This window comes from Camelus ferus, chromosome 3, assembly GCF_009834535.1.
Source record: "Camelus ferus isolate YT-003-E chromosome 3, BCGSAC_Cfer_1.0, whole genome shotgun sequence".
In the NCBI taxonomy this organism is placed as follows: Eukaryota; Metazoa; Chordata; class Mammalia; order Artiodactyla; family Camelidae; genus Camelus; species Camelus ferus.
Window position 1 is genome coordinate 100,159,789 of NC_045698.1, and position 27,060 is coordinate 100,186,848.

Genomic DNA, 27,060 nt, shown 5'->3' on the forward strand with positions numbered 1-27,060 from the left:
TTTAGGCATGTTCAGTACATGTCTGTCTCTTTTCCTTTATCAATTTAAAGTCACTTATTCTGATTAAAAGTTATGAGTGGTTATGGTAACAAATTTAGAGAAATAGAAAAAGTAGAAAGAAGAAAACAAAAGCTGTGCAGACCAGAGATAATCTTTATCGACCCTTTAATCATACCACTATCATCTTTTAAATACAATATTCTATAATAGAAAATAAAATGCTTACAAATGGGAATCACAGTGTGCATGCATATCCTGCTTTTTAGCAGTCTTTTCACGTAACAGTAGTGTGTCTACTTACTGTTACTTGGATTCGTCTAGAGTATGATTTTTTTGGCCATGTATTGTAATTTTTTAATCAGCCCCCTGTTCTCAGATCTGTAGACTGATTTCAATTTTGCATCATTCTAGAAAGCACTCAGGTGAGCATGCCCATACGGGAGAGACAGCAGAGGTTAAGAGTGTGCATTTTGGAGTTAAACGAGTTTTAGTTCCACTGCTTGTCCGTTTGACTTTATACAAATTATTTAAACCCATCTAGTCTTCTGTCTCATTATGTGTAATAATAGCCCCGGCCTTTATAATATTGGGAGGATTAAATGAAGAGATGCATGTGGTTTGCTGAGTCTGGAGCCTCCACATGTTAGTCAATAAATGTTAACTCTTGTTATTTTTAACTTTTATATGCATATTATTTCCTTAGGGCTTATTTTAAGATGTTGAATTGCTGGGTCAAAATATGTACATGTTTTCAAGGCCTTTAATTGATATTCCCAAATTTGCTGTCAGCGAAGTCTGAGGCGAGTGTCCTATACCCTACACATCCTTGCCAGACTCTTACTACTTTCTTGCATATAAATTATAAGTATTTTTTAAAACATACTTATATAGTCTCGCTTCAGAGTGAGATTGGACATTTTCCCTATGTTTCTTGCTGATTTTTATTCTTCTGTTAATGTATTTGTGCTCTTAAGCCAGTTTTTCTATAGGAGAATTCGTCTTTTGATTGTAACACCTTTTTAGACACAGAAGCTATGTTACCAATATTTTCTTCCAGATTATCACTTACTTTGAACTTTATGGTACTTTTGTTTTTGTTTTCCCTTATAAACATTCTACATTTTTATGAAGTCCAATCTTTTATGAAGTCAGTCTTTTTCCTAGATGGACTATGCCTTAAAAGACCTTCCCTATTCTAGGACTGCAAAACCTTTTTGTTTTCCTCCAAATCCATCTGGAATATGTTCAGGCAAAGTGGAAACTAACTCTCCTTTTCCTCGAGTCCTTCTCTGATTAACCAATAACCATAGAAGGAGAAAATTCCCCCTTTTCCACTACTGTAAATACCATTTTTCCCCAAATATAAAAGGTTTATTCACTTATGTCGTCCATATAGTCATTCATGTCCACCATATAGTCATTCTTTTATACATATTAGCTAGTGTCCAGTGAAGGAGTTTTCACACATATTTTTTCTAAAGGAAAACATACTCTTTTTCTGGTTGTTACTCTGCAATTCTCAGTCATTAAAAAATAAATTATCTTCAGTTTTCATCTTTTTAATGTTTGTTTTTCTCCTGATTCCTTGCATATAGCAAATATTCTCAAACTTATACCCCATAGCCATGTCATATGTTCACATTTCTTCGGGGCTTTTTTTTTTTTTTTTGGTTGTTTGTAATGGAAATTTTAATTTCATAATTGAACTTTCAGTGTTTTTTTTTACTAACTTAGCTCTTTTCACTTCTACCTTTCAGCTATTGCACTTATCATTTCAATCTGTTTCCTTTTAACCTTTGATGCCATGTTTCACAGCATCCATATTTTTCTGAATTTTATTTATAACAGAACAAGTGCTTTCTGAAATTTTTTTTAGAATGCTTTGGTTTCCGTGCTTTATGCCAACGGGTATTTTCTTAGCTTTCTTTTGTCTTCTTTTTAATTCAACTTGAACACAGAGACACTTATAAATTTTGCAGTTAAATTTACTATGGGTAGATTCCCTTTGTTCTGCTGCCATTTTCCTGAACCCTATTGGAATCATCCTTTCACGTTGTGCATGATTCCATCCAACTTTCTGGCATCGTGAAATCTTGCACTTAGTGTGGACCTTCCTATGCTGTCCAGAGATTTCTCCTGCTTCTGCTGTATGGTCATGGTTCTGGGAGAAGTGTGGTTTCTTCCTGGTTAATCTGAAGTGTGCTGTGGCTCTCCGTTTGTCACTCTACTGTTTTCTTCTGAGGCTCTCCCCTTCTGAATTCACTTCCCTGAACATAAGTGGACGCCCCTCCACTTCTGCCCCAGTCTAAGTTCACTGCCCAGATTGTAACATCAGGATGCTGAGACTCTGGCCACTCTGGAAAGCAGCTTCCCCCAGGGTGTGTGCTGTGGTGAGGTGGGGACAGTGCATGTGGCTCCTCTTCTGGGGGTGGCTTGAGCTATACTTTAGGGTGGATGGAAATCCATCACCTGTCACATTGTTCCTCCAAGTGGGTCTTCCTCCAGGCTTCACCTGCGCTTGGCCTGGTGCGTATTCCTCTAGTGACAGAAAATGTTGATTGTGAGCCACATTTTCTGTGCTGGTGAAACTTTGTATCCTTTTTTGTGTGTCTTTGTTAGTATCTCACAGTGGCGGTAAAGGAATGCAAATGCATTGTTGTTGTTTTTTCTCATCTTACCCTGTAACTTTTTCCTGTTTTGTTTTTGTCTTTAAACTAACGTTTAAAGTCAGTGCTGCAGAGAACACATGGAAAGTATTAAATTGCGATGCTTTAAAGCACCAAATTACAGTAGCATGCCTCGCCCACTGATCTCTGATTCAGCCAGGAACCATCCTTCTTACTCCCTTGGGACCTTTTCTTTGTGCCCTTTGTTTCCCACACACCCTTTCACAGAGTAGAATAAATAAAAGCCAGTAAGGACTTCTTTCCAAAGCAACCCTAAAGTAATAGACATTCTTCATGACAACTCCTGAGACCTAAAGGCTTGCCTGCTAGTGAGTGGAAACGCCCTGCACTTTGAAAATTAGCTTCATGGAAGAGCAGAGCCCTGCACATTGTGCTTTTCCAGTTTTTCCCAGCAGTAAAGGGGAGCAGACAAGTGCTGACCAGGACTAGGAGACAGGAGGCTGGTGAAGGATTGAGCCTTCTGGTGTTGCGGAAAAATGCGTTACAGCTCAGTTGTGACAGCAACCTGGATCCCGGTGAGAGACCAAGCAGCACTCAGAGAGTTGGAGAACTCAGGTTTATTACGCCAGCGGGCCCAGAGGAGTGAACACTCCAAACTCTGGATCCCGTCTGTAGGTTTACACAGGCCTTTTATAGGCTGCCAGTTTTACGCTTTGCAACATCATATGCAAATAAAGTACAACAGAAGTTGACCAACCAGGAACAAGCTTTGTAGAAATAGACCAATCAGGAGTGAGAGAAATAACCAATCAAGAGTGAGGGAAATAACCAATCAGGAGTGAGAGACATAACCAATCAGAAGTGAGAGTAATACCCAATCAGGAGTGAAGGAAATAACAAATAACCAATCAGAAATGAGCTCAGGGAACCAATAGAATTTTAGGTGTAAGTTAACCGCTTTAGAGGCAGAAAGTGAGATAGAGCCTCTGGACCAGGGAACCCGACGGTGCTGGGAGGAGGGCAGCAGCCCTGCCTAGGGGTTCTGCCGGTCTTTTTATGGGGCTTCCCGCCTCACTGGGAGCTAGTAAGTTAACTATGACCAACATCCTGAGTTCCCAGAGAATGGAGGGTGCAGATGGAAGCTCACCTTCCTCTCTGCTCCTCCCACCATGGGGAGACCTGTGAGGATGCTTCAGGAAGGTTCTCCTAAGTTGGGAATTGAGAAAGTAAGAGCTGTTGGATCTCAGAATAGGAGTCACTGTAGGTTCTCTGGATTCTTAGGCACTAGACAGGGAAAACAATTAAAATCTTTTAAGAGGTATGACTTCTATAATTAGAAAATAATTGGATAGAGTAAACACATTGCTTATCAAATTGCTAAATACTAAATCTAGTCTTGAAAAAAGTGCTTGTAGTATAGTATGGAAGATAGTATACTTTTAAACATCTTCCTTGAAAATGTAATGGAGATGGAGAATGAAAGGCTCAAGAAGATTTTAGAAAAAGACGAGAAAATAAAATGCAACTAATGTTTAAATGCAGGAAAGCAAGACTGTGATATTTCCTCAGGAATGACATATTGGTCAGTGGAATAGACAAAAGAATCCAGAAACAGGACCTACAAATACCTGGTCAGTTGATCTGTGTAGAAGGTGTCAGGGTAGTTCATTGGGAAAGGACAGTTGTTTCAACAAACGGTACTAGTACAATTGGACATCCGTATGAGAAAAAACAAACCCTTATCTTAAACCATATACAAAAATTAACTCAAAATGGGTGATATTCCTAAACCTAAGAGATAATACTATAAACCTTATAGAAGAAAACACAGGAGAAAACCTTTGTGATCTTGGTTTAGAAAAGATTCCTTGGGTAGAGCACAAAAAGCAGGAACTATAAAAGAAAAATCTGATAAACTGAACTTTATCCAAATAAAAACTTCTGCTCTTTAAAATATGTTAAGAAAAAGAAAAGGGAAGTGACAGATTAGGAGAAAATGTTTGCAAAATTTGTCTGATAAGTGATTTGTATCCAGACTGTATTAAAAGTAACTCTTGCACATTCAGTAATAAGAACACAACCAACCCAGTTTTTAAAATGGAGAAAAGATTTGAACAATTCACCAAAGAAAATATACGAATGGCCAAAAAGCACATGAAAAGATGACCAACACGACTAGTCATTAAGGAAGAACAAATTTTAAAAATGTTATTTTTCCGCACCTACTAGAACAGCTAAAATGTCAAAATTAAACACATGACCATTTCGTGTGTGATGAAGATGTGAAGCAGTGCGAGTTCTTCTTCTCACATTGGCTGGTGGGAATACAAAATGGCCCAACTGGTTTGGAAAACCATTTGGTAGCTTTGATAAAGTTAAACACATTTAACCGTGTGACCCACTCCTACGTATTTTTACCTGGTTCTATTCCTAGGTATTTATGCAAGAGATGAAAATGTAGTCTAAGAGGCCTGTGTGCAAATATTGATGGCAGCTTTATTCATAACAGCCCAGGATTGGAAACAACCCAAGTGTCTATCATCTAGTCAATGGATAAACAAATTGTGGCGTGTGCGTCAAATGAAACACTACTTAGTAACAGAGGGGTCGAACTCCTGGCATGTGCAGCACTGTGGATGGATTTCAGAAGTACTATGCTATGGAAACGGGTTGGCAGGGGCTGGAGGTGGAGGGAGAGGATTGACTATAAAGAAAGTGGCACAGAGGAATTTTGGGGGGGCAATGAAAATGACCTATATCTTGATTGTGGTGGTGGTTACATGACTATATATATTGTTCAGAAATCATGGAACTGTACACCCAAAGAGGGCGAGTATATCTTAATACACTTGACTTTGACACACACACACACACACACACACACACACACACGGGAGAGGGTTTTCAATGTTCCTCCTCACTTAAAAATGCAAAATAAAACATGACCTCTTTTTTGTTAACATATCAGATTGGCTAAAATCTGAGTGTTTGATACTGTTGTCAAGGATTTGGGGAAGGAGTCCCACTCATACTTAAATATAATGGTACAGCCTCTGGGAGGTAGTTGAGCAATATTTTTCAAAATGAAAAATGCATATACTTTTTGACTCAATAATTCCACTTACCAGATTTTTTCCTTCCTACGGGCAAGGCATGTAGTTTACATCATTGTTTACCGTAGCAAAAGCCAAGGAACAATCTTAATCTCCACGAATGGGGACATTAACTATGTATGGTGAAGCACCATAAGGAAGATAGATTTGTGCACTGAAAGGGAACAGTTTTCTTAAGCTATTGTTAAATGAAAATAGCAGAGCACAGAATGACACGTGTAATGTGCTTGCGTTTGTGTTTTTAGAAAGCTGTCCATATTCATATGCTTGTTTATGTGCATACTGTTAGAGTGTGTGTACACACAAAATTAGTATTAGCAGCAGCCTCTAGCAGAGGAAGGGGTTACCTTTTGATGTATATCAGTTTCTTTTGCTTGAATTTATTTTAATCATGTGTATCTATTACCTTCTCATTTAAAGAGAAAAACATTTTAATTTGCATAGATTGTAATGTGTCATTAGGAAATTAGGAGCACACAGGTGGCTTTTCTAATCACTTCTTCCAGAAGATCCTTAGTGTCTTTGTCAGCAGTGCGATAGTGGACTCAGTGGATCTTGGGACTGACCCAGGGTGTCATTTCCAAGACCATTTACCCTTGTAACCACTGCTTCAGGTCCATGTCTCCTGTTGTCTGAATTCACGTGGGAGTAGGCTGGGGAGGACGTCCGCTCATTTCACTGTACCTACACGATGCCTTTCTGTCCATTGGACTGCTCGCCTAGGTTAGGTCAGTGTTACTAAGTCCACAATGGGCAAGCGACACGGTAGGGAGAAACGTACTGAGTTCTGAAGAAAATGGTCAATTAAGTGTCTGCACCATATTAAGATGCTGCCAAGAAGCTTCTGTAAGTGAGGGGAGCATCAGTCGGGAATTGACAGCACTTTCTGAAATGGGCTAGCTTGGGAGGCTGTGTTCAATTTAGTCTGGATATTAGATGAATTAAAATGGACATGTTCAAGTTATGAGCCCTGCCTCATCAGTGCTATAAAAAGCCCTTTAGCCGGGCTGTAATTTGACTCTCCTTTCTGTAACGGTTACACAATATTCCTATGGTTACAGAGCCCGGGTAAGTGGAAGCTAATCATTAGTTTGCTAAATGTGGTTCATGGAACAGTTCACAACTCCCAGACCTGCCAACTGCTGCTTGTTTAGTGTCATGTTCACTCTTCTTGGGGAGAGTGGGTTGGTTCCTCAGAAAAATGTACAGTAACATTTGTCTTGCATCCAGGAACCATGCACCATGGCAGCACTCCCTGCGTCTGGGGGATGGGGAGGGAAGAAGGTCCTGCTCAGCAAAGCTTTTTGGTACATAGGCTCCCACAGGAAGAAACCACGAAGGGAGTGTGAGATGGCAGAGCAAGAGAAGAATTCAAGCTGCAGAGGTCTGGGATATTTGGAAAAGCATGCTTTGTTACTTCTCAGACATTTTTGCTCTCATAGAATTCTGCGGAGTTTATCATTCTGTGGCCCTAGGAATACAGTCATGCTCTTTAGGTTTTTCCTTGTTTGTCTCAAACGTCAGGACAGACTCCATTATTGCCCAGGATCACTGGCAGACACACAGATGTGCTGCCGTTCAGAAGCCAAACGTTTATCGAACTGGGGCTCTATTCGCTCATCTGCCAGACGTGCCAGGGAAACATGGTGAGAGCAGTAGGTACCAGCTGGGTATGTGCCTTTACTTGGGGATTAGAGCCTAAGTCCTTAAGCCATTCGTGATTATTTGGCCTCTTCCCAGTAGGATGGAAGTGGGTTCCTTCCTGGTAAATAGAAAATATATTGCATCTGCCTGTGGCTCTTTCCGTCTCCAGCTGCAAGGCTGTTGGCCTCCTGCAGGAGGAACCTCTTTCTTCTCAGAGACTGTCCAGAAAGAGACGGTCCGGTGGCTGTCTCTGTTTACCTTCTGTATCATTTAGATACCTTTGGATTGAAAAAAAAAAAAAAAAAGAACAGAAAACCTGATCTCAACTGGCTTAAGGAAAAAGGGAATTTATTGGCTCACAGGATTAAAAAGACATGGCGAGATACAAGGGCTCAGACCGTGTCGTCCAGGCCCACTCTCTTGGCCTCTCTCCTCTCCAGCTTTGTCTGGAGCCGGTTTCACTCTCGGGCTCCACATAGTGGCTCCTAGAGCAGTTGGACAATCTCCCAGGTGCAAAGACAGCAAGAAACAGTAGGTGTCTTTCCCGCTGTCTCCTGGAAAAGACCTGGGCTTCGTTCTGACTGGCCTGGCTTGGGTCTCGGTTCATCCCTGAACCAGTGGTGGGGTTCCGAGAGCTCTCATTCTCCACCCCTGGAAGGATGGAGCCTCACCTGAGCACGTGGAGGAGAAGAGGGTAGCAGCCCAGCTGACAATGAGGCTCCATGCAGAAAAAAAAAAGTGGGGAATGGAGCTGGGAGGCAAGTCACCAGTCTTTAGCCCAGGGAAGCTGGATTCTCCCTTCAGCTGTACTGAAAGACTCTGCTTCTGATGGCCTCGCCAGTGAGAAGACGGCAGTCTGCTGGCTTGTGAAGCAGTTCGTATTTCCCAGCCTCAGCCTCTCACTCTCACTGCCCGTGTGCTGCTCAGAAAGACCGTAAGAATTATCTCATACAATCTACCCTTATTGGAAATACAGACATTTGACTGAAAGTCCGTGCAGGAGGAGACAAAGGAAGAAATGATCGAGCTGATAAAATTATGGTGGTTTTCGTTGCACTTCTTGGTTTAAGGCAATTAAAAAAAATAGAGAGAGAAGTAATGGAATCAAGTCATAATTTAGAAACTATAAAAACCACAATTTACCACTCTAACCCAACCAGTATTTTCATTTTACAGTATTTCCTTTCAGCCTTTGTTCATATGAGTCTCTCACAAACTTCTAAATCTTGAATTTTTTTTGTGCTTGATATTACGTGATACTCCAGGCATTTTCCATTTTGCTGAATAGTCATCATTATCATGGAAATGCAACATGATATTCCAGAAGGAATATCCCACGATTGACTTAATCATTGTTTTCTCATCGGTTATTTCGGTTTTCTCTTTTCTCCCCAAATGTTTTGTTGCTCTTCTAAAGAACGGTGTGTGTTGCATATTTGCGGGGGGTGGGTTTGTAGCTTTTCTCATGCCCTGTCTTATTTCCTGAGGATAGATTGTGAGAGTGAGATTGTGGCTTCAAAGGGTATAAACAGTTTTAGGACTTGATACATATTGCCAAATTGCTTTTCAAATCTGTTGCATTTATCTCATCTGCCTCCAGCAATTTCTGAGAGGATCAGTTTCACTCCATTTTTTTTTTTTTTTTGCCAGAGTAGACATTTGGATTTTTAAACGTTTTGCTAATTTAATAAGCAAAAAGTAGGTGTCATTTTTGTTTTAATTTGGATTTCTTTGGTTAGTAGGGAGGTTGAATGCTTTTATGCATGCTTGTTTTTTGGCTGTATCTTCAGCTCTGTTTTACACATTGTCTTTTCTTCGTTTCAGACCCCAAAACAGCTTCTGAAACAGAAACAGATATCTGTGCTGAATGGGAGATAAAGACCATCACTAGTGCTTTGAAGACCTACCTAAGGTAGGGACTTTCCATTTGCAGGACCTGGTGCCAGCTCAGCTGTTATCATGCAATCAGGAAGAAAGCAGTTTTATTTTCAGCCTCCAGAGAGCTGGTGGGTGGGGGCTTGAGATGTGGAAACAGCCTACGTGTGAGTGCAATTCGCTCAGCTGGTCAACCTGACTGTAAATCATCCGTAGTTGATGGCTTGCCATTGTGCAGTGGTTTAGGAAGCTTTGCTCTTTTTGAGAAGCTCCTATGACAGTTAGCCTTTAACAGAACCTAAAATATGGTATTGCCTGCAATCCGTGAATCATCTGTTAAGAAAAGAAGGAATCACGTGTCTCATTCTGTTGAGCGTGCATGATGACATACCTTATGGGCTACGATAGTTTTGTGTGTTGCACAGATAGAGCATTTTGTTGACATGGCTCCTTTAAAATGAGAACTTGATGGAATTCCTTTTTGACTCTTTTTGCTTAGATTGGAAAATATTACTTTACTGGAGAAGAGACTGTTTTCTTTGTAATAAAATGTGTGATATCACTGCTACCTTCCACCCCTCCCTTGGCTATTCAGGGAGTGGATGACTGACCAGCTGCTCACATCTCAGGTTCACAAGTAGACTGAAGGGTGTGCCGGACTTGAAGTGCAGGACTGTTCAAGTTCTCTACTTCAGTTCTTCTTACACAGGAAAGTACGGGTCTATCCTTAAACGAAGAAGAGAACTGTAATTATGAAACGCATAAGCATTTGGACAGGTTTTGTGATAATGTGCTTGGCTTGAAAGACACAGAAAGGGAATTGGTAATGCAGGTTTTATTGGCTGTTGGGGAATTGCTGAAAGGGTCTTGGAGTCAAGAGTAAGATGTAATGCAAGTGATGACTAAGAGTTGAATTAGGGGATCCATTGAGAATAAAATGAAGTCTGAACCATGAATAATGAATAGTCTGTCGAGAAGCTTATTATTTGTACTCTCAGAAAAAAAACTCAAGTTTGTAGTTAAACGTATTCATTAAACACAGTCATACTCCGAAGACTACCGTTGTGGTTGATGCAAAACCCTGTGGTAGAGGTTCATATTTAGTACTTACTTGTGCATGTTGATATTGATGAGCTACGGACAGTAAGTGTAAAACATATACTTTTAAAAATAGCAGGTAATAATGTGGTTGTTTCATGCCTAATGTTAGGGTTTCTAGCACCTCGGCATTTTGGAGCAATGCTCCGTAGTGAATTCGCCACAGAAACACCTACAGAAGTCTCTCATAGTGTCTCCAGATGAGCTGACTAATTAACAAGCTACCAGGAAGAGGAGGGTTTAAGCCCAGGTAACTGCAAATGTTGGGTTACTTGCCTGCTCCTCAGACCCATCTTAAAATGCTCTTGTTGAGGTTGAATCACTGACTAAAAAGGAAATCTCTCAGTCTGTGCTAGACTTTTGCATTAGCACTTTTCCAGTTGTGACTGTGAAGCAATAGACTGTATCCATCCTCTGAAAAAGGAAAAGAATGACAATTTCAGGTGACATCTCAGGACCCTTTCCAAAGGGAAACTCCGTTGGACTAAACTGAGTTGCTGTTACTTCCTCGTAATCTTTTATCTTTGAGAAATTGTAATGCAGTCTTGCGGTCTCTAGGCTGTGATGTACAGAGAATATGATTGTTTTTGTTAAACTGACCAGTGTGTATCCTTTTGTTCCAGAATGCTTCCAGGACCACTTATGATGTACCAGTTTCAAAGAAGTTTCATCAAAGCAGCAAGTAAGTTTTCTTTTTGTCACAGTTTTAAGGGGAAAGGAATAGAAATTTCTACTTCAAAGGTCAGCATCCCCAAAGAAGGATTTACCTAACCCCTCATATTCTGCGGGCACATAACACACTCGTGAGACTGACGCAGAATAAGAGCAAAACGATGTCAGATTGCTAGGGACCTTGTCACCACGCTGAATTTCCAGTGGAGGGGAGAAACTTCAGAAGTGAGTTTTTGGGGGTGGGGAGAGGTGAGAAAAGCAAGTTTGCCTTTCTAATTTTGATTATTGGAGCTCTAACTCCTGGGGTTTTTTCCAGCCCCGGAGTGGTATTTTTCGGAATGAATCAGACTTTGCACATTACCTAAATTGAGCATCGGGCGAGTTTCCCTGAATAGGACACCATTTATATAACTTCCCAGTCCTCTTTCCATCATGGCGTGCATTTCCAGCTTCCGATCATTCTTCAGCTGTATCATCCAAGTCCTGAGCGTCATATTACTAGTATTAAAATACATGGGGATTAGGTGCAAGCTACCCTGAGTAGACTGGAATCTGTCTACGTGGGGCAGGCCTCCTGTAAGGGGCAGTGGATTCTCTGTCAGATTTAAATCTGGCATGAATCCCCACCGTGCTCCTGTGTCGCTAGCCTCTGCCTCTCCCTGCTTCCTGTAGGCTTGCAGACTCTGTCTACCCCGGTAGCTACTGCTGGCCTCATTCTGTAGTACCTAATATTCATGTGGCCTTACCTGCTCAGAGTTGCCCCTGTAAAACAGAGAGGAGAAAGACACAGGAGAACACTGGAGGTGAGGATAGTGTTTATGTGATTTCCTTCGCAGAGAAATTCCAAACCCATAGCAACCGTCCTCTAATGAAGCCTCACCTCAGTCCTGTAGATAGGTGTGGTGCGTATCATCAGTCTGTTTCCCAGAGAAACGGAGCCACTACCCCGGGTTCAACCAAGAGAACGTGACAGCCCGCGACGTAGGTTACAGGGTGGCAGGAAGACTTTCTCCTTTTCTCTGCCGTTCCGTTCTTTACCAGGCAGGTGGTTGCACCTGACCTGAGAATCGCTGGAGAGGCCCTTTGATTTCTCTGGTGCCATCTCGAGGTGTTATTTTAGTATTTGAGACCCTTGTGATGTTGCTCATGTACAATTTGTTTATCACTTGACAGGGGCACCAAGCTCCTTCCTTCCTTGAAATGAAGCCGTCGCTCTAGGAAGCCAGCTGCTCCCAAGAGTGTTCCTGCTCTGAGTGTGTGTTTGACTGGCTGCATTTCATCACGTCATCATTGCGGCTTGAGTTTTCTTGATGGTCATTTTTTTAAATGAATTCTGTTATGGGAAGTGCCATTAAAAGCACTTCTAGGTCTAGTCATTCTAGTCAGCAGTACACAGAACAGGATCCTAAACCCTTGGGAAATCCTCAGCCTGTTGTGCCCAACCCATGGTGTCCTGTGTTTTGGCCTTGTCCACTGAGTTAGCTGTGACATTCATCACATATTACCTACCTCCTTCCTTTGCAGAGCTGGAGAATCAAGAATCTCGGGTCTCTGAAATCCACAGCCTTGTTCATCGGCTCCCAGAGAAAAACAGGCAGATGTTACAGCTGCTGATGAACCACTTGGCAAAGTAGGTTTAAGACCGATTGCTGGCCCTTTTCTCACCCCGGGGAAGTTCTTATCTTTGCACTGAAGCCAGTCTCCGTTCTGCTTATGTTTCCCCCTCCCACTATTGCATCAGGAGTGCTGCAGGCTTAGGAGAGAAATGTGTGAAGTGTTAGCTGCCGTGGACGGCAGCAGCAGATGTCAGATGGTTTTTGCAGAGGAGGCTGGGGAAGTGCCCATGTGACCGGGCCACCAGGCAGACCTTCCAGGGAGATCTTTGCTCTTGTGATGGTCAAGGGCAAACAGGAGTGAGTCCTCTATGATACCAGGTCACCGCGCAGATTTTTCAGTAGTTATATGTTCTTGTGATGATTAAGAGCAAACAGGAAGATGTTATGGGTTTACAGACTTTGCATTTGGAATAAAGAGGCCCGGATTCTAGAGTTGGTTCTGTTTTTAACAAACCCCTTCCCTAGCTCTGGACGAGCCACTGACTTCTCAATTCCTTAGTTCTTTCACCTGTCAAATAGGGATAGTAAGCTCCCTTTTCTCTACAGTGTCACTGATTTTAAAAGTTACATGTATCAAAGCCCTTGAAATTTAAAGAAGAGAGGAATTGGTAGATGCCCTCAGAGATAATGAAAGAAAACCAGTGGGGGCCTGTTTTTCCTGCTAGGATATTTATACTCTTGGAACTGTTTAGAAGTTTTGTGTATTTACTGTTGCTTGGCCCTTTTCGGATTGGCCTCACTGACACCCCTTCCGGTGTCAGCCACCGCATGTGTGTGTGGTCTAACCTCCCATCAGCTTTGATGGATGTTCTTCATGGGAGACTAGAGCGTAAGAAAAGACAGAGTGTAACAGTTACCCTAAATCGTTCAACTCTGCATTCTATGGAACTGATGTGTTATAAATCCAGCCCTTACCCACATTTCGTTCTGCCATTAAATCATTTCTTTGGGATAAGTTGATACTCTGCTGAGGGAGATGATCATGGTTTGTTTTCATATTTCTACCAATATGATATTTGATATTTTGGAGAGAGAGTATGTAAGTTACCATGAAGATTTCCACAGACTTTAATTATGAACAAATGAGTATTTTGCATGTTGTGAGAAGTAATTAGGCAGAATCAAGGGCGGCTTTGTTACAGGTCAAGTTTTTTTTTCTTGCCCTGCCATATCAGAACTGCACGTTCGGAAACAATTAAGCTTAGTGGAGAACGTGCAAGTTTGCAAGGAGAATGCCGCAAAAGTGTCCGAGAATCATGATGAAGTGTGTTTTAAATGATGGGAACTGGGCTTTAAAAAGTAGCTCCAGATGCTCTCAGCTGGCGGTGTGGTTCCTGTGCCACACACCCTAGTCAGCATTTGTTAAGTGGGAGAGCTGGTTCAGAGAGGACCTGCACACTTGAAGGGCCTGCCTGCACCAGAGCAGAGGAGGTGCCAGGTATACCGCAGCCAAGCCCACGACGGGATGCTCATGCCTGCTGTGTGGCCGCTGGGTGTTAAGGAGGCCTCCGAGCCTGCTGGGAGCAGCTGGACAAAGACAGCAACCAGCTGAAAGCAGCTGGGCTTTTCAAGCTGTGCTGTTGAGATGAGGGTTTAATCGGACTGAGAGAGACCAAGAGTAAGTGGTGATCCAGCAGAGCCACAACTAAATCTTCCCATTTGTAAGTGCCCTGAGAATTGTTAGGAACCTTCAAAGAAAAAGAGAGGAAAAAAAAAAAAAAACCCCAAAACCCTCGAGGTGGGTATCGGGCAGTCGAGCCTCCTCACCTCCGGTGGTTGGATCGCTGTCTCCCTCTTGTTCTACCCTCTTCTCTCCCAGTGAAGTCCGCTCTGGCCCTCACCCGAGAAGACGTACACGTGGAATATGCAAGTTACAGCTGCGATCTTGACTTTGGCCTTCTAACGAATTGAAACCAATTTTCTTGCTGGACTTGATTTGTTTTATAGCATTTCTGGAACATTATGTCTCATCTCTGATACTTAATGATTTTCTTTGGTTCTGGGAGGTTATGTGGCATTTCTTTGTTCGTGTAATCATTAAGAAGTCTACTGCTAGACACCCCCCTCATGGCTGTAATGTGAGTTGGTCAGGGCTGATGTTAGAACACACGGACTCCCATTCTCTGCACGCTGGGTCCTTGTTCTCTGCAGCCTCTAGATTTAAAATGTCGTGGAGGAGTTGGTATAAATGAGTACTGCTGAATCCGGTAAGGAGTATTTGTTTACATCTGAAAGAATTTTCTGGAGCCCAGCGGCATTGTAAGATTCCACGTGAACTCTCTATTCTCATTGACAGCAGCGTCCTATTTTAAAATCGAACAGGAAGGGCAAGTGAACTTGGGACAAGGGGTTTGTCTGTTTCATTCCTGTTTTCTCAGGTTCGAACTTACCCGAGGATACGCCTGAGCTATTGTTCCTCCGGTCCACTTACTTAATGGTCAGCTTCCTTCCTCAGTTTTGGTTTCAGGGTTGATGCTGCTGGAAAAGCCGGTGTTTACTTCTCTCATTACCTACTGTGTTGGCCCTGTGAGTCCCAGGCATCTGGTTCAAAGGGAAGACATTTTGTGTATTTTTTAAACTACTCTTTTGAAACACTTTCCAAAATTGATTTCCTTTAGCTCAGGAGGGAGAGTTAAGACATTTTATATTTAATCCCAAGTAGAAATTCATTCAAAGGGGAAAAAAAGTCTTAGGGGGAAAGAATAAAAACCCCAAACCTCCACGCAAATGATTCAGGGGGCATCCAGATCACAGAGCTGTTGGATCTGTTTCAGACCTCAGAGGGAACATAAAAATTATAGGCAACTCTGCACATATTTTTTGTTGTTCCAGCATAAATCTACTGTGATAATTAGATGTTTGCTCTTTGGATCCTGGAATCTAGCATACAGCCTGGAGTCATGTGCCTCAAAACTCAAAGCACAATGAGGCTCACCTGGGGTGCTTGTTTACGCTGACAGGGCTGGGCCCTACCCTCGATCTACTGATTTGGACCCGCCTAGGAATCTGCATTTCTGATTTACTTCCCAGAAAAATCGGGTTCAAACAGTCTTTTCAGAACCAGTGGCCTAGAGAATGGGCCATATGCGAGAATTTTCAAGGAGGGAGAAATGGTATTGAGAGACATGGGCTGGGATTTGGGAGGGTGTGGGAAATAGGGAAGAGGAAACTCAAAGCAGTGAGTTCAAACAGATTTTATTTTCATAATGAAATTACTAAAAATAAAATTCTGGTTTTGATTTCTCATGTCCTTACAGTTCAACTTTGCATTAAACTGGGTGTTCAGCGAATGACTTTGTTTTAAAATCACACATGAAGCATTTTTAGTAGTAAGGAAAACTGCCCCCAGCTAGCTGTAAGACCTTGTTGAAATCATTCAATCTCTTTGAGCCTGGTTTTCTGAGTTCCCTTCCAATCATGTAACTCTGTGTATTCATGAGGTAGAAGGGCGATAAAAAAAAAAAGAAAAAAGAAAAAAGCCCAATCTTACCATTGTAGAAGGAAATAAGAGTAGATGAATAATAAAGACTAATTTCATGGTAGTTGCCTAATGTTATAATGACTCCAAGTATGTTGTATATCCCCACACATACTGTTCACAGTGGCTCGTTGTAACTTTATCATAGTGTTTATGCTGCACAGGAGGATTTCAGAGGGCCCTCTGTACATCAGGGCTGACTATTAAAATTACCTTTCACAGCTGGTTTTCCTAAAACACTTTTTCAGAAATAAATCTTAGTCTCTTTCCTGAAGCACCTATTCCTTTGTTGCTAGGCCCTTTTCTTGCTTCTCCAGAGAGGTATTGTATCATTTTAGATGCTTTGGACTGCAAGAAACAAAAAATCCAATTCAAAACGGCTTAAACAGTAAGAGAATCTGTTGTCTCATTACACACAATCAGTCCTGAGGGTTAGTGAATTTCTTGGCTCATGAAGTACTCGGGTTATTTCCATAGTCCTGGTCACGGCCAGCTTCACTGTGTTGGCTCACCCCTCTCAGGGTCAGAAGATGTTGCATTGCACACTGCACATTCATGGTTGTCACTCATGGTTGTCCAGAGGCAGAAAGGCACTGACACCTGAACAACATGGGTTCAAACTGTGCGGGTCCCTTCATTTGTGGATTTTGTCCACTAAATATGCACTATTTATCTGCATAATGCAGTATGTTGATTGAATCCATGGCTGTGGAACCAGAGATATGGAGAGTTGACTATAGACTTATACAAGGACTTCTGACTCTGCAGGAGTGTGGTTCAAGGGTAGCTGTATTTCCTCCTTGGGTCTGTTCTTAAGAGGTGTGATGATGCTTCTCCCAGAAGTTCTCCAGTAGACTTCCCATCTCATCTCAGATTTGAAGCATTTGCTGGCAAAGGTAATGGGACCATCATGGTTTTTCACCCCAAACAGGATTTACCTGGGCCATTTGTGGGAGGCATGGATGCCAGTATAAAAGCGGAGCTCTGGATAGGCAGCCCATAATGCCTACTGCAAATAATTTAGGTAAAATAACATTTAATAGTGAGTATTAAGTCTACTGAATGGTCTTTGCATGGTGTGCTAACACGACCAGGACATATGGGATAAAAGGTCCTTTTTCAGAGGGGAGATGAACACACCCGCAGCATGGACACGTCTACACTGAAATTCTAAGATTTGAGGGGGGAGAGAGAGAAATGGGGAGGCCAAAATCAACTTCAGTCCCATTGCCGCTTACTGTTTCCCTATGGTTCTTTTCATTACCTGAGTACCGGATGTCTATTTGGATACTGTGTTACGTGTTGTGACTTTCCAGAAAGGATGAAATTCTGTAGATTGCAGGGATCGTGAAGGAACGTTGTAGGACAAACGCTTGGCATACGAGTGAGACCTTATCAAAATACGCAGACTCCACAAGTTATCAAGGGTTGGGTGTCTAGTGGCCTGGTTGCTTTCTCCTTCCCGTGACTGGGGTTCGAGGACTTCCAGGCACCCCTGCAAGTCAAGAAGGATGTCTTCACATTTCCTTAGTGATCGACAAGCAGAGTGAATTGGGCTCATGTGAAGATGCCTGTGGTTATAAAGAAAGTCACTGCTGGGCCTTGGCACCAGGGAGAATGGGCCTCAGTAGTTGACTAGCATTCCTTGAGGTTCTCAAGAAGGGGTCCGAGTAAGGAAGGTGGGCATGGACCCTTGGCATTAATGTATATCTTACAGATACTCCCCTGTTCCTTCTTCTTCCATCCCAAGTCTGGAAGAGAAGATTTAGCTACTGGAGAGCTGTTGAATGCATGAGAAGAGCTAGTTGTTTCCTTGCCGTCAAGACTCGTCCAAACAAAATAGCTACGGAATTTTACAGAGCACATTTAAAAGAAAACAGTACTTTGGAGATGATGGCTTTCTAAGATGGAAAGCTCCTGTGAGCTTCTCTGGCCACCTTCCCCCAGCCATACACCCTGGCTTCTGAACCTTTCTTCTCTCTAGTAACCGCGAGACACCCACTGCTGCCGGCACAGAATTGCTTGGCTGCTGGGCCACTTGGGGTGTGGCCTGCTCCCCTGCCCACCCCCTCCCAGAGCCACGTTGCCCACATTCCCCATCGATCCCTGCCCTGAACTGATAGTCCTGGGGACTTTAACCCCTAACTATCGGTTGAATCCGTCCTCTTTTCTCCGAGTCCATCACTACCCCCTCCCCCGCCCCGTCCCAGCTGTCATCATCTCTTTCCCAGACTGCTTGCAAAGGGCTCCTCACCGCTTGTTCTGGCTGGTGGAGCTCTGGCTCCCTTCCTGTCCGCAGAATGCATGTCCTGTAACTGGGGAACTTGGAACACTGTGGATCTCAACATGTGATTCCCCTGCTTCAAAAAAAAAAACTTCAAGGGCAGCTTTCCCGTGGCTCTTAAGATAAAACTCTGGATACAGCCTCCCAGGCCTTGTCTGGCCTGGGCCCTCTTAGTCTTTGCAGCCTGGTGTGTGTCCCTCATGATCCACCCCACCCCTGCGCCCCCCGCATGGTGCATGGTAGACACGTGTGAGTAGCTGTAGGAGTATCTCCACCATCTCTCAGCCATCCTCTTCCCTGCTCCCTCCTTTTTTGCTTCTCTCTCTGTCTGGAATGGTCCCTCCTCAGCTTCTGCCTCCCAGAGTCTACCTCATTCTCTAGCCTCAGCTCAAATGCCCCTGCCTGCAAGAATCCTTTCTGCCTCAGGTGCCCTCTCGCGTTCCTGAACCCCAGTAGCCTTTCCTGGTTCCTCTCTTGTAACCTGTATCACGTTCGACCTGGCGGGACAGTTTACAGGCGTGTGTCTTCTCCGTCTCACTGGGTCATGAGCTCCCGCGGGACAGGCAGTGTGTCTTCCTGTATCTTTCTTTCTTACCTAGCGGTTAAAAACAAGGGCCTCTAGCCAGAGCAGCCCACACGTGTGTTCTCTTTTGTATTTTGGTCGCACACGTTGCTGTTTTTAAAACTCGGACAGGTCTCCCGGCATTTTTAACAGGGGTCACTTTCCTTGAAAACATTCAAATCTCCTTGCTAACAGCTGGCTGGAACTGTGCAAAGGCCACTCCCTGTGCCCCCAGGCATGCCTTCTGCAGTTCGCCTAGCTCCTAACAGGGCCCCTGGTGCCTGGCCCGTTTTTTCCCTGCCCACCACCTGCGTGGCCGTGGTGCAGGCATTTGGGTATTCAGCCCCCGACCTGCCTGCCTGCTCATCCCGAAAGAGGGCCTTGATATTTGGTGATCACATAATGAACAAGCAGAAATGGGCTGGGAGTTTGTTTCCTGACCAGCTCTGTTTTCTTCCTGAAAGATTTATGTTTTTGATAGATTGGCGGTCCCTGGAAGAAGTGAGAGGTGCTGCTTCCAGGCCTATTTATGTGCAGGGGGCGGGGAGGAGAGTGTATTTTTTTAAGACTAAGAATGGGATTCTCAAAGGACCTTCTCTAGCTATTTTTGGCAGAGCCAAAGGAAAATCTATTTAAAGGGACACTGCAAAGAGGACAACCACATAGTTTAAAACAAACAGGCAACTTAGCACTTTAAATTAATGGAAATGCAGAAGAAATCGGAGCTCAACCCTTGTTCAGCCCAGCTGCCAGACCTTCACTTACCCAGGAATTTCTGTGTCCTACAGTCTTCCAGCCTTGCCTTCAGGGTTAGGAGAAGGAAAGACGCAAGTTCAGTTCAAATTTTTGGCTTAAAAAAAAAAAAAATCAAAAAATTTCCTGAGTTCAAGGAACTAAATCTTTCACATTCACATCATAAGAAATACCCATTCTGAAAGGGGAAATGCTTGGCTTCAAGCTGTTCGAGCTCAGGAGCCTCAGAGCTCCTTTGATTTGGGTCTCTTGTTTGTTTTGAGTTGTTCCACTTCTGTTTGAGTTATTTTTTTCCAGCGACTTTCCTGGGTTTTTTTTTTTTTTTTTTTTTTGGAGGGAAGAGTTAATTAGGTTTATTTATTTGTTTTTAATGGAGGTACTGGGGATTGAACCCAGGACCTCGTGCATGCTAAGCACGCACTCTGCCACTGAGCTATACCTTCCCTGCTGCGACTTTCCTGTTTTTTGATGCACCTCTGATGCTTCCTCCTCTGGAGCCATCGAGTCACCTGTGGAGTTCCCTTTCAGATCCAGGGAGGAGCAACGAAGAGGGTGCTTTCTTTTCCTTTCTCAATGATGCTCCAGTTATTTCAGGGTCTTACAAAAGTGAGAGTATTAACAAGCAGGAACACAGTTTAGTTTCTTCTTTGCCAACCCTTAGCAGGGTCAGATTTATTTTCCTTCCTCCCTCCCTCCCTTCTTTCCTTCTCCGCCTCTTTTCTGATTTTCAGTTCTCTCCTTTTTTCTCAGTGGGTCTAGGTAAAGTTTTATTTGTTTATCTTTTTGAAAAGGAGCTCTCAGTTTCATTGATCTTTTCTATTTGTGTTTTTATCATCTCTTTCATTTATTTCCGCCCTTACAAGCCAGATTTCTTCTGCATTGGCCCTGGGGGTGGTTTCATTAAATGTCTGTCTTTGGCTGAGCGTCAGTGACTGATTTCACTGCACTGCGTGGTGAGCATTATTAGCAATTCTTTCTTACACTGACTGGTCTTCCAACCAGCTCACAGCTACTGTGGCTCAAACAGTGGGGGCTGCAGTGAGACAGCTGGCAGACTTCAGGGTAGTTGCAGTTCATCTGTAGGTGCTTGAGAGCACAGTGATGAAGTGGGAACGTTCTGGAGCCACACTACATAGTGTTTTGCTTGTCTCTTCTGAAACTTTGCATGGATGACTTCACCTCTTTGTGTTTGAGTTTTCCCATCTGAGAAAGGAAATATAATAATTGTATCAGAAATGTTTACATTGCACATCAGATTATCTTGGCTCCTCCCGTGCATACTTCGTGTGTACTTCAGCTACCACCGTGGTGACCGGTTGTGCAGCCTCCAACTCATTTCATGCAGGTGCAGCCTGAGAGCTTGTAGCCTCATGCCCGTGGCACGTGCCCCAGCCCCGCACCTCCCACCCCAGGGAGGCATGACATAAAGTGGCGTCCGCACATGTACTACGGGGAAGCAAGAGGGTATTAAAAAAAAAAACTCCGAGGGGAAGCCTTTGACTAATGAGAGATGGAAACCGGGCATCCCAAATACCAGTCACTAGGTAGCCTCTTGGAAGATGATCCCAACAGGTGGGGCAAGTCTTGGTAGCTGGCTTCTCTGCCTCATTCCCCCTGAGGACCTGCTGGGAGAGTAGGTCCTACAGTCCTTCACCTTAGGCTCTTCTTTCTGGGAAAACCTTAAGACAACAATAGTACCTCCCCTCTTAGAGTCCTTGTGAGGATTACATTAATTAATTTATGTAAAGCCCTTCGAAGAGCATCTGGCAAGTAGTATACCCTCCATCAATGTAAGCTTTTACCATCTCTTTGAGAAATCAGGGGATGGGGGACAGAGGGTCAGGGAGCTCTGCCTTAATGTAGGGGACAGTGGAGAAATGGTTCTAACAATTAAACCAAAATAAGGCATTCTTACTGAGGAGATGAGGCTTTCTTCATAGTTCTCTTATTGGCAAGCAAAACCCTTATGCCAAAAATGTATCACACACAGCTCTAATCCACTGGGGAGATTTGTGTGTGTGTGTGTGTGTGTGTGTGCGCGCGCGCGCGCATATGTTTACTTTTGCTTTTGTTTTCTTGGCAGTTTGTGTGCATTTGGCCCAAAGGGCTGAGCAGCTTTCTCACCCTTCCTAGCAAAGGATATGCCAGGATAGGGTCAGCCAGGAGAAAGGGCTGTTGCTTCCTGCATTCAGGTCATAGCTTACACCAAGCCGAACCCTTCCCTGTGAGCATCAGGGCTCTTCCGGTTTCACATGCCCTGTGGAGCTGTGCACCTGTTTGAAAGAACAAGCCGTATGGGGCTGCTTCCCGTGGGAGGGTAGCAGCTCCTCACCCTCCTGCTTCTTGGTGTCACAAGGCTGATTTCATCTCAGGAGCAGCTGTCTTTGCTGCAGTTTAATAACTCTTAATTTCCTGGAGGGGGATGACCCATTATATCATGAAGACTCATCTTAGTCTGAATGGTCTGGAAATTTCCACTCGGCTTCGAGATCTTCAAAATGTTTCTCCTTGTGGGAGAGTCTGACTCGCCTGCTTTCTTACTCAGTGTGACTGCCTCTCAGATGCCATTCCCAGACTGAATAGTGTCATCCAGTGTGAGAAGACTTCTCTTTACTTCCGGTTTACCCTCAGTGCAGTCTTCACGTGGGTTTCCCTCCCTGAGTCACTGAAATCTGTAATGAAGTATTCGTCTACGCTCCAAGGAAAGTTGTACACGTATTGGTCTTCATTCTGTCTTGGTAGACACTTTTGCAGTTTAACTCAAAAGAGGGTTTGAAAAAATATTAAGGCGATTTGAATTTTGGTGTCAACCCTTTCTGCTTTCTCACATATATCGAAATGTTCTCCTTTAAGCTGTTTAGCATACTGATTTAGTGTTTCCAATCTGCTATTGTTAAGTGTAAGTCACTATTTCTTGGTTCTGTTCAGTAGGTGGTAGAGGAATCCAAAATGTTCGGCTCATTGGTGTATTGCAAGCAGATCTTCTTGTGCACTTGGAGATGCATGGGATTTGATAGCATACGGTCACTATTTTATTAAAGTCAGACTTTCAATGAGAAGTTGAAGTAACCCTAAGGCCTCAAGAAAGAACTGGTATATTAGGTCTCTGGTGGTAAAGAACAGAAGTCAACTTGGCTAATTAAAAAAAAAAAAAGGAAGAGAATTTATTGAAAGTCTCCTGGGAGTAATTGAAAGTAAAGTTGAACCATCAGACATTGGAACGCACCCTCAAGGGCCCTTGTGTGCCTTGTATCCGACTCCGTGTCCCTGCGCCATTCACTCTTCTCTTCCAAATGGTTGTCTCAGACCTTGCTTCCTATTTCACTTAGCAAATAGATGTGACTAGAAGGATGTGCACAAGCCACCACACCTGTGCCCATGTTTCTACCTTCCCTCCACGTGTGTTAGAGGGACACTCAGTGCTCCTGCCTACAGGCGGTCCCCTCACTGGGGCACTAGAGCTGTTCTCCAGTGGTATCCGGAAGGATTTGGCCCCAGCAGTTTTCCCCTCTGTCTCCTTACATCCTTAACTTCAGTTTCTGCTGAATCTTTCGCATCAGCACATGTAATTTCTCTGACCCTTTACAAATGAAGAACAAAAACAACAAAACAAAAGAATTTTCTGGATCTTGCATCCCCTTTTAGATACCATGCCGTTTCTTTATGCTCTTCTTGGCAGAATGTCTCAAACAGTTGTCTCTGTTAGATGCCAGGATGCCCTCTTGGACCAGCACTGCTCAGGCCTTTGTACTGACCGCTCCCTTGAGATGCCTCCTATTAAAAGTGGCTAAGTCAGTTTCAGACTTCCCTTCCCTGATCGTTCTGAAGGGTCTCACCCAGCTTTTCACTCCCTTCTCCTTGAAAGGCACTCTTCACTTGGCTTCCAGGACAACACACTCTCTCCTGGTTTTTTTTCCTGCCTCCTTGGCTGCTCCTTTTCAGTCTTGTTCTCTGTGTCCCAGGATCAGTTCCTTGGGGCATTAGACCTGATCTGCCCTCTTTCTCTCCTCTCCCTCCCCAGTGAGGCCTTGCTCTAGAACTATAACCTCCAGCTCCTGTACTGTACCCGCTAGCATTGCTTCATTTTTTTTCCATAACATATATCACCATCTAATATACTATATATTTGACTTATTTATCATCTTCTCAATGAAATGTAAGCTCTGTGAGGTCAAAAATTTGTCCACCTCCACATTGCCCACAACAGTGCTTTGCACATAGCAGGAGGCAAGCTGTCGATATTTGTTGAATAATGAATGAAATAAAGAGTGGGAAATACCCAGGAAACGCACGTCTCACCTCTGGCCTCCTTTGTCTTCTTGTGATTCCACTCCAGGCTAACGCTGCCTGTAAAGGGAGTGGTAATGGCCTCTCGGGGAGTGCACCCCCTTCTGTGGTGAGGCGGTAGTGGGGTACTCAGCTGGCATTCTTAGAAAGGACCACGTGTAACAGGCGAGGGACAGTCTAAGGAAAAATTGGACGCCATTTTTCAAAGGTTGCCGGGCAGGCAGAAACATCGAGTACTCCAAGAGTTGTGTTTGCTGAAACACAGTTCTTTACCTTAGAGAGTTCCTGTGAGCCTCAGGCCTTGGCACAAATATTAACTCTGCGGTGGATCTTGTAAGTGCCTAGATAACCCTATTATCCATCATTGTGTAGAGTATGAAACCACGATAATGATAAACACAAAAGAACAAACACAGCATGCAGGTACTTCCCTAGCACCTGGTTATGCAGCGCGGTTCCCCAGAATGCTTGATTATGTTTTCACACGAGCTCGCTCTTCACGAAAGCCTGGGGCCTCCCTTCAGAGCATGTCTTCAGGGCCTCCCAGAATCACCTACAGGGGTGTTTGATGGAGTGAACGTGCTGGCTTGGTTAACCCAGTCCCCAGAACTAGACACGCTGAAACACGTTTCCTTAAGTCACCAGGCAACTGGGGGTTTCCCGTTTCAAACCTGCCTCTCAGTCTAGCCGGCTGGTCAGGCTTTCTTGTCCTCGCTGTTGAAAGAGAACTTTAATGTTTTGCTGCTTTAAAAGCCACACTTCCCTTCTCACTAGAACTGCCACCTACCCGCTCTGCATGCCACTTAGACAGGAGTTTCTCTTCCAAACTGGTTGCTTGTCTCCCACAGTTGATCTCCCTGGCCCTAGGGAGATGGTTAAAGAGGAGAAAAGCACGGGCAAAACCATAGATTTTCCTTTCCTTGTTGTGTCATTAATGTGTTGTGACTCTTTAAAGAAATTTTTTTATTGAAGTGTAATTGACTTATAATACTAGTTCTAGGTGTGTAACATAGTGATTTGATAGTTTTACACATTACTTAATGATCACCATGATAGGTTGGCTTACCATATGTCCCCGCACAAAGTTGTTGCAGCATTACTGACTGTTTTCCCGATGCTGTACATTACCTCCCCGTGATTTATTTATTTTATAACGGAAGTATGTTCCTCTTAATCGCTTTCACCTATTTCTCCCATCCCCTGACATCCCTCCCCACTGGTGACCACCACTTTGTTGTACCTGTGAGTCTGTTTTTATTTTATGCTGTATCTGTGAGTCCGTTTTTATTTTATGTTTGTTCATTTGTTTTGTCTTTTAGATTCCATATATAAGTGAAATCATAAAACATTTGCCTTTTTCTGTCTGACTTACCTCACTTAGCATAATACCCTCTAGGTCCATCCATGTTGTCACAGATGGAAAGATTTTATTCTTTTTTGTGGTTGAGTAGTATTCCATTGTGTGTGTGTATCACATCGTCTTTATCCATTCATTCATCAGTGGACACTTAGGTTATTTCTATATCTTGGCTACTGTAAATAATGCTTCTATGAACATTAGTGTGCATCTATCTTTTCAAATGAGTGTTTTTGTTTACTTCAGGTAAATACCCAGAAGTGGAATTACTAGATTGTATGATAGTTCTATTTTCAGTTTTTTGAGGAAACTTCATACTGTTTTCTGAAGTTGTTGTACCAATTTACATTCCCACCAACAATGCATAAAGGATTCCCTTTCTTCTGCATCCTCAATAACACTTACTTCTTGTCTTTTTGATAATAGCTATTCTTATACGTGTGAAGTGGTGTATCACTGTGGTTTTGATTTGCATTTCCCTGATGGTTGGTAATGTTGAGCATCTTTTAATGTGCCTATTGGCTATCTGTGTCTCCCTTGGGAAAAATGTCTATTCAGATCTTTTGCCTACTTTTAAAGTCAGATTGTTTCTTTTTTTGATATTGAGTTGTATTAATTCTTTATGTATTTTGGATGTTAACCCCTTATCAGACATATAATTTACAAATATCTTCCCCTGTTTGGTAGGTTGCCTTTTCATTTTGTTGATGGTTTTCTTTGCTGTGTGAAAGCTTTTCAATTTGGTGTAGTCCCATTTGTCTATTTTTGCTTTTGTTACTCTTGTCTGAAGAGACAGATCCAAAAAATACCGCAAAGACTGATGTCAGAAGAGTTTCTGCCTGTGTTTTCATCTAAGAGTTTTATGGTTTCAGGTTTTCCATTTAAGTTTTTCATCTATTTTCAGGGTTTTGTTTTTGTTTTTGTTTTTCGGTATATGGTCTGAGAAAGTGGTCTAGTTTTATTCTTTCGCATGTAGTTGTCCAGTTTTCCCAGCATCATTCATTGAAGAAATTGTTTTTTCCCCATTATACATTCTTACTTCTTTTGTTGTGAATTAATTGACCATGTAAGCGTGGGTTCATTTTGGGGCTCTCTGTTCTCTTCCATTGGTCTGTGTGTCTGTTTTTGTTCCATTACCATGCTGTTTTGATTTCTGTAGCTTTGTAGTATAGTTTGAAATCACGGTGTGTGATACCTCCAGCTTTCTTCTTTCTCAAGATTGTTTTGGCTCTTTGGGGTCTTTTGTGGTTCCATTCAAATTTTAGGATTATATGTCTTAGTTCTGTGAAAAGTGCCTTGGGCACTTTGGTAGGGATTGCATTGAATCTGTAGGTTGCTTTGGGCAGTATGGACATTTTAACAATATTAATTCTTCAATCCATGGGCAAGAAGTATCTGTCTATCTGTGTCATCTTCAATTTCTTTCATCAATATCATACATTTCAGAGTACAGGTTTTCACTTCCTTGGTTAAATTTATTCCTAGATATCTTAATCTTTTTGTGCAACTGTAAATGGATTTTTGTCTTTAATTTCTCTTTTCTATCGATTGTTATTAGTAAGTAGAAACACTGTAGATTTTTGTATGCTAATATTGTATCCTGCGATTTTACTGAATTCATTTATTCTAAGTTTTTTGGTGGATTCTGCAGGATTTTTAGTATGTAGTATCATGTCATCTGCAAACAGTGACAA

General features: G+C 42.9%; 1 protein-coding gene across 6 annotated transcripts in view; it reads left to right on the forward strand.

Moving 5' to 3' along the window:
* ARHGAP26 (Rho GTPase activating protein 26) overlaps window positions 1–27,060 on the forward strand; it is a 414,886-nt gene that overhangs the window by 247,854 nt on the left and 139,972 nt on the right. For all 6 annotated transcript variants that reach the window (XM_032476994.1, XM_032476996.1, XM_032476997.1 and 3 more), the window contains exons 15-17: window positions 9,209–9,296; window positions 10,981–11,039; window positions 12,554–12,659. In XM_032476994.1, coding sequence (XP_032332885.1) covers window positions 9,209–9,296; window positions 10,981–11,039; window positions 12,554–12,659 — 253 coding nt within the window. The remainder of the gene's footprint in view (window positions 1–9,208; window positions 9,297–10,980; window positions 11,040–12,553; window positions 12,660–27,060) is intronic.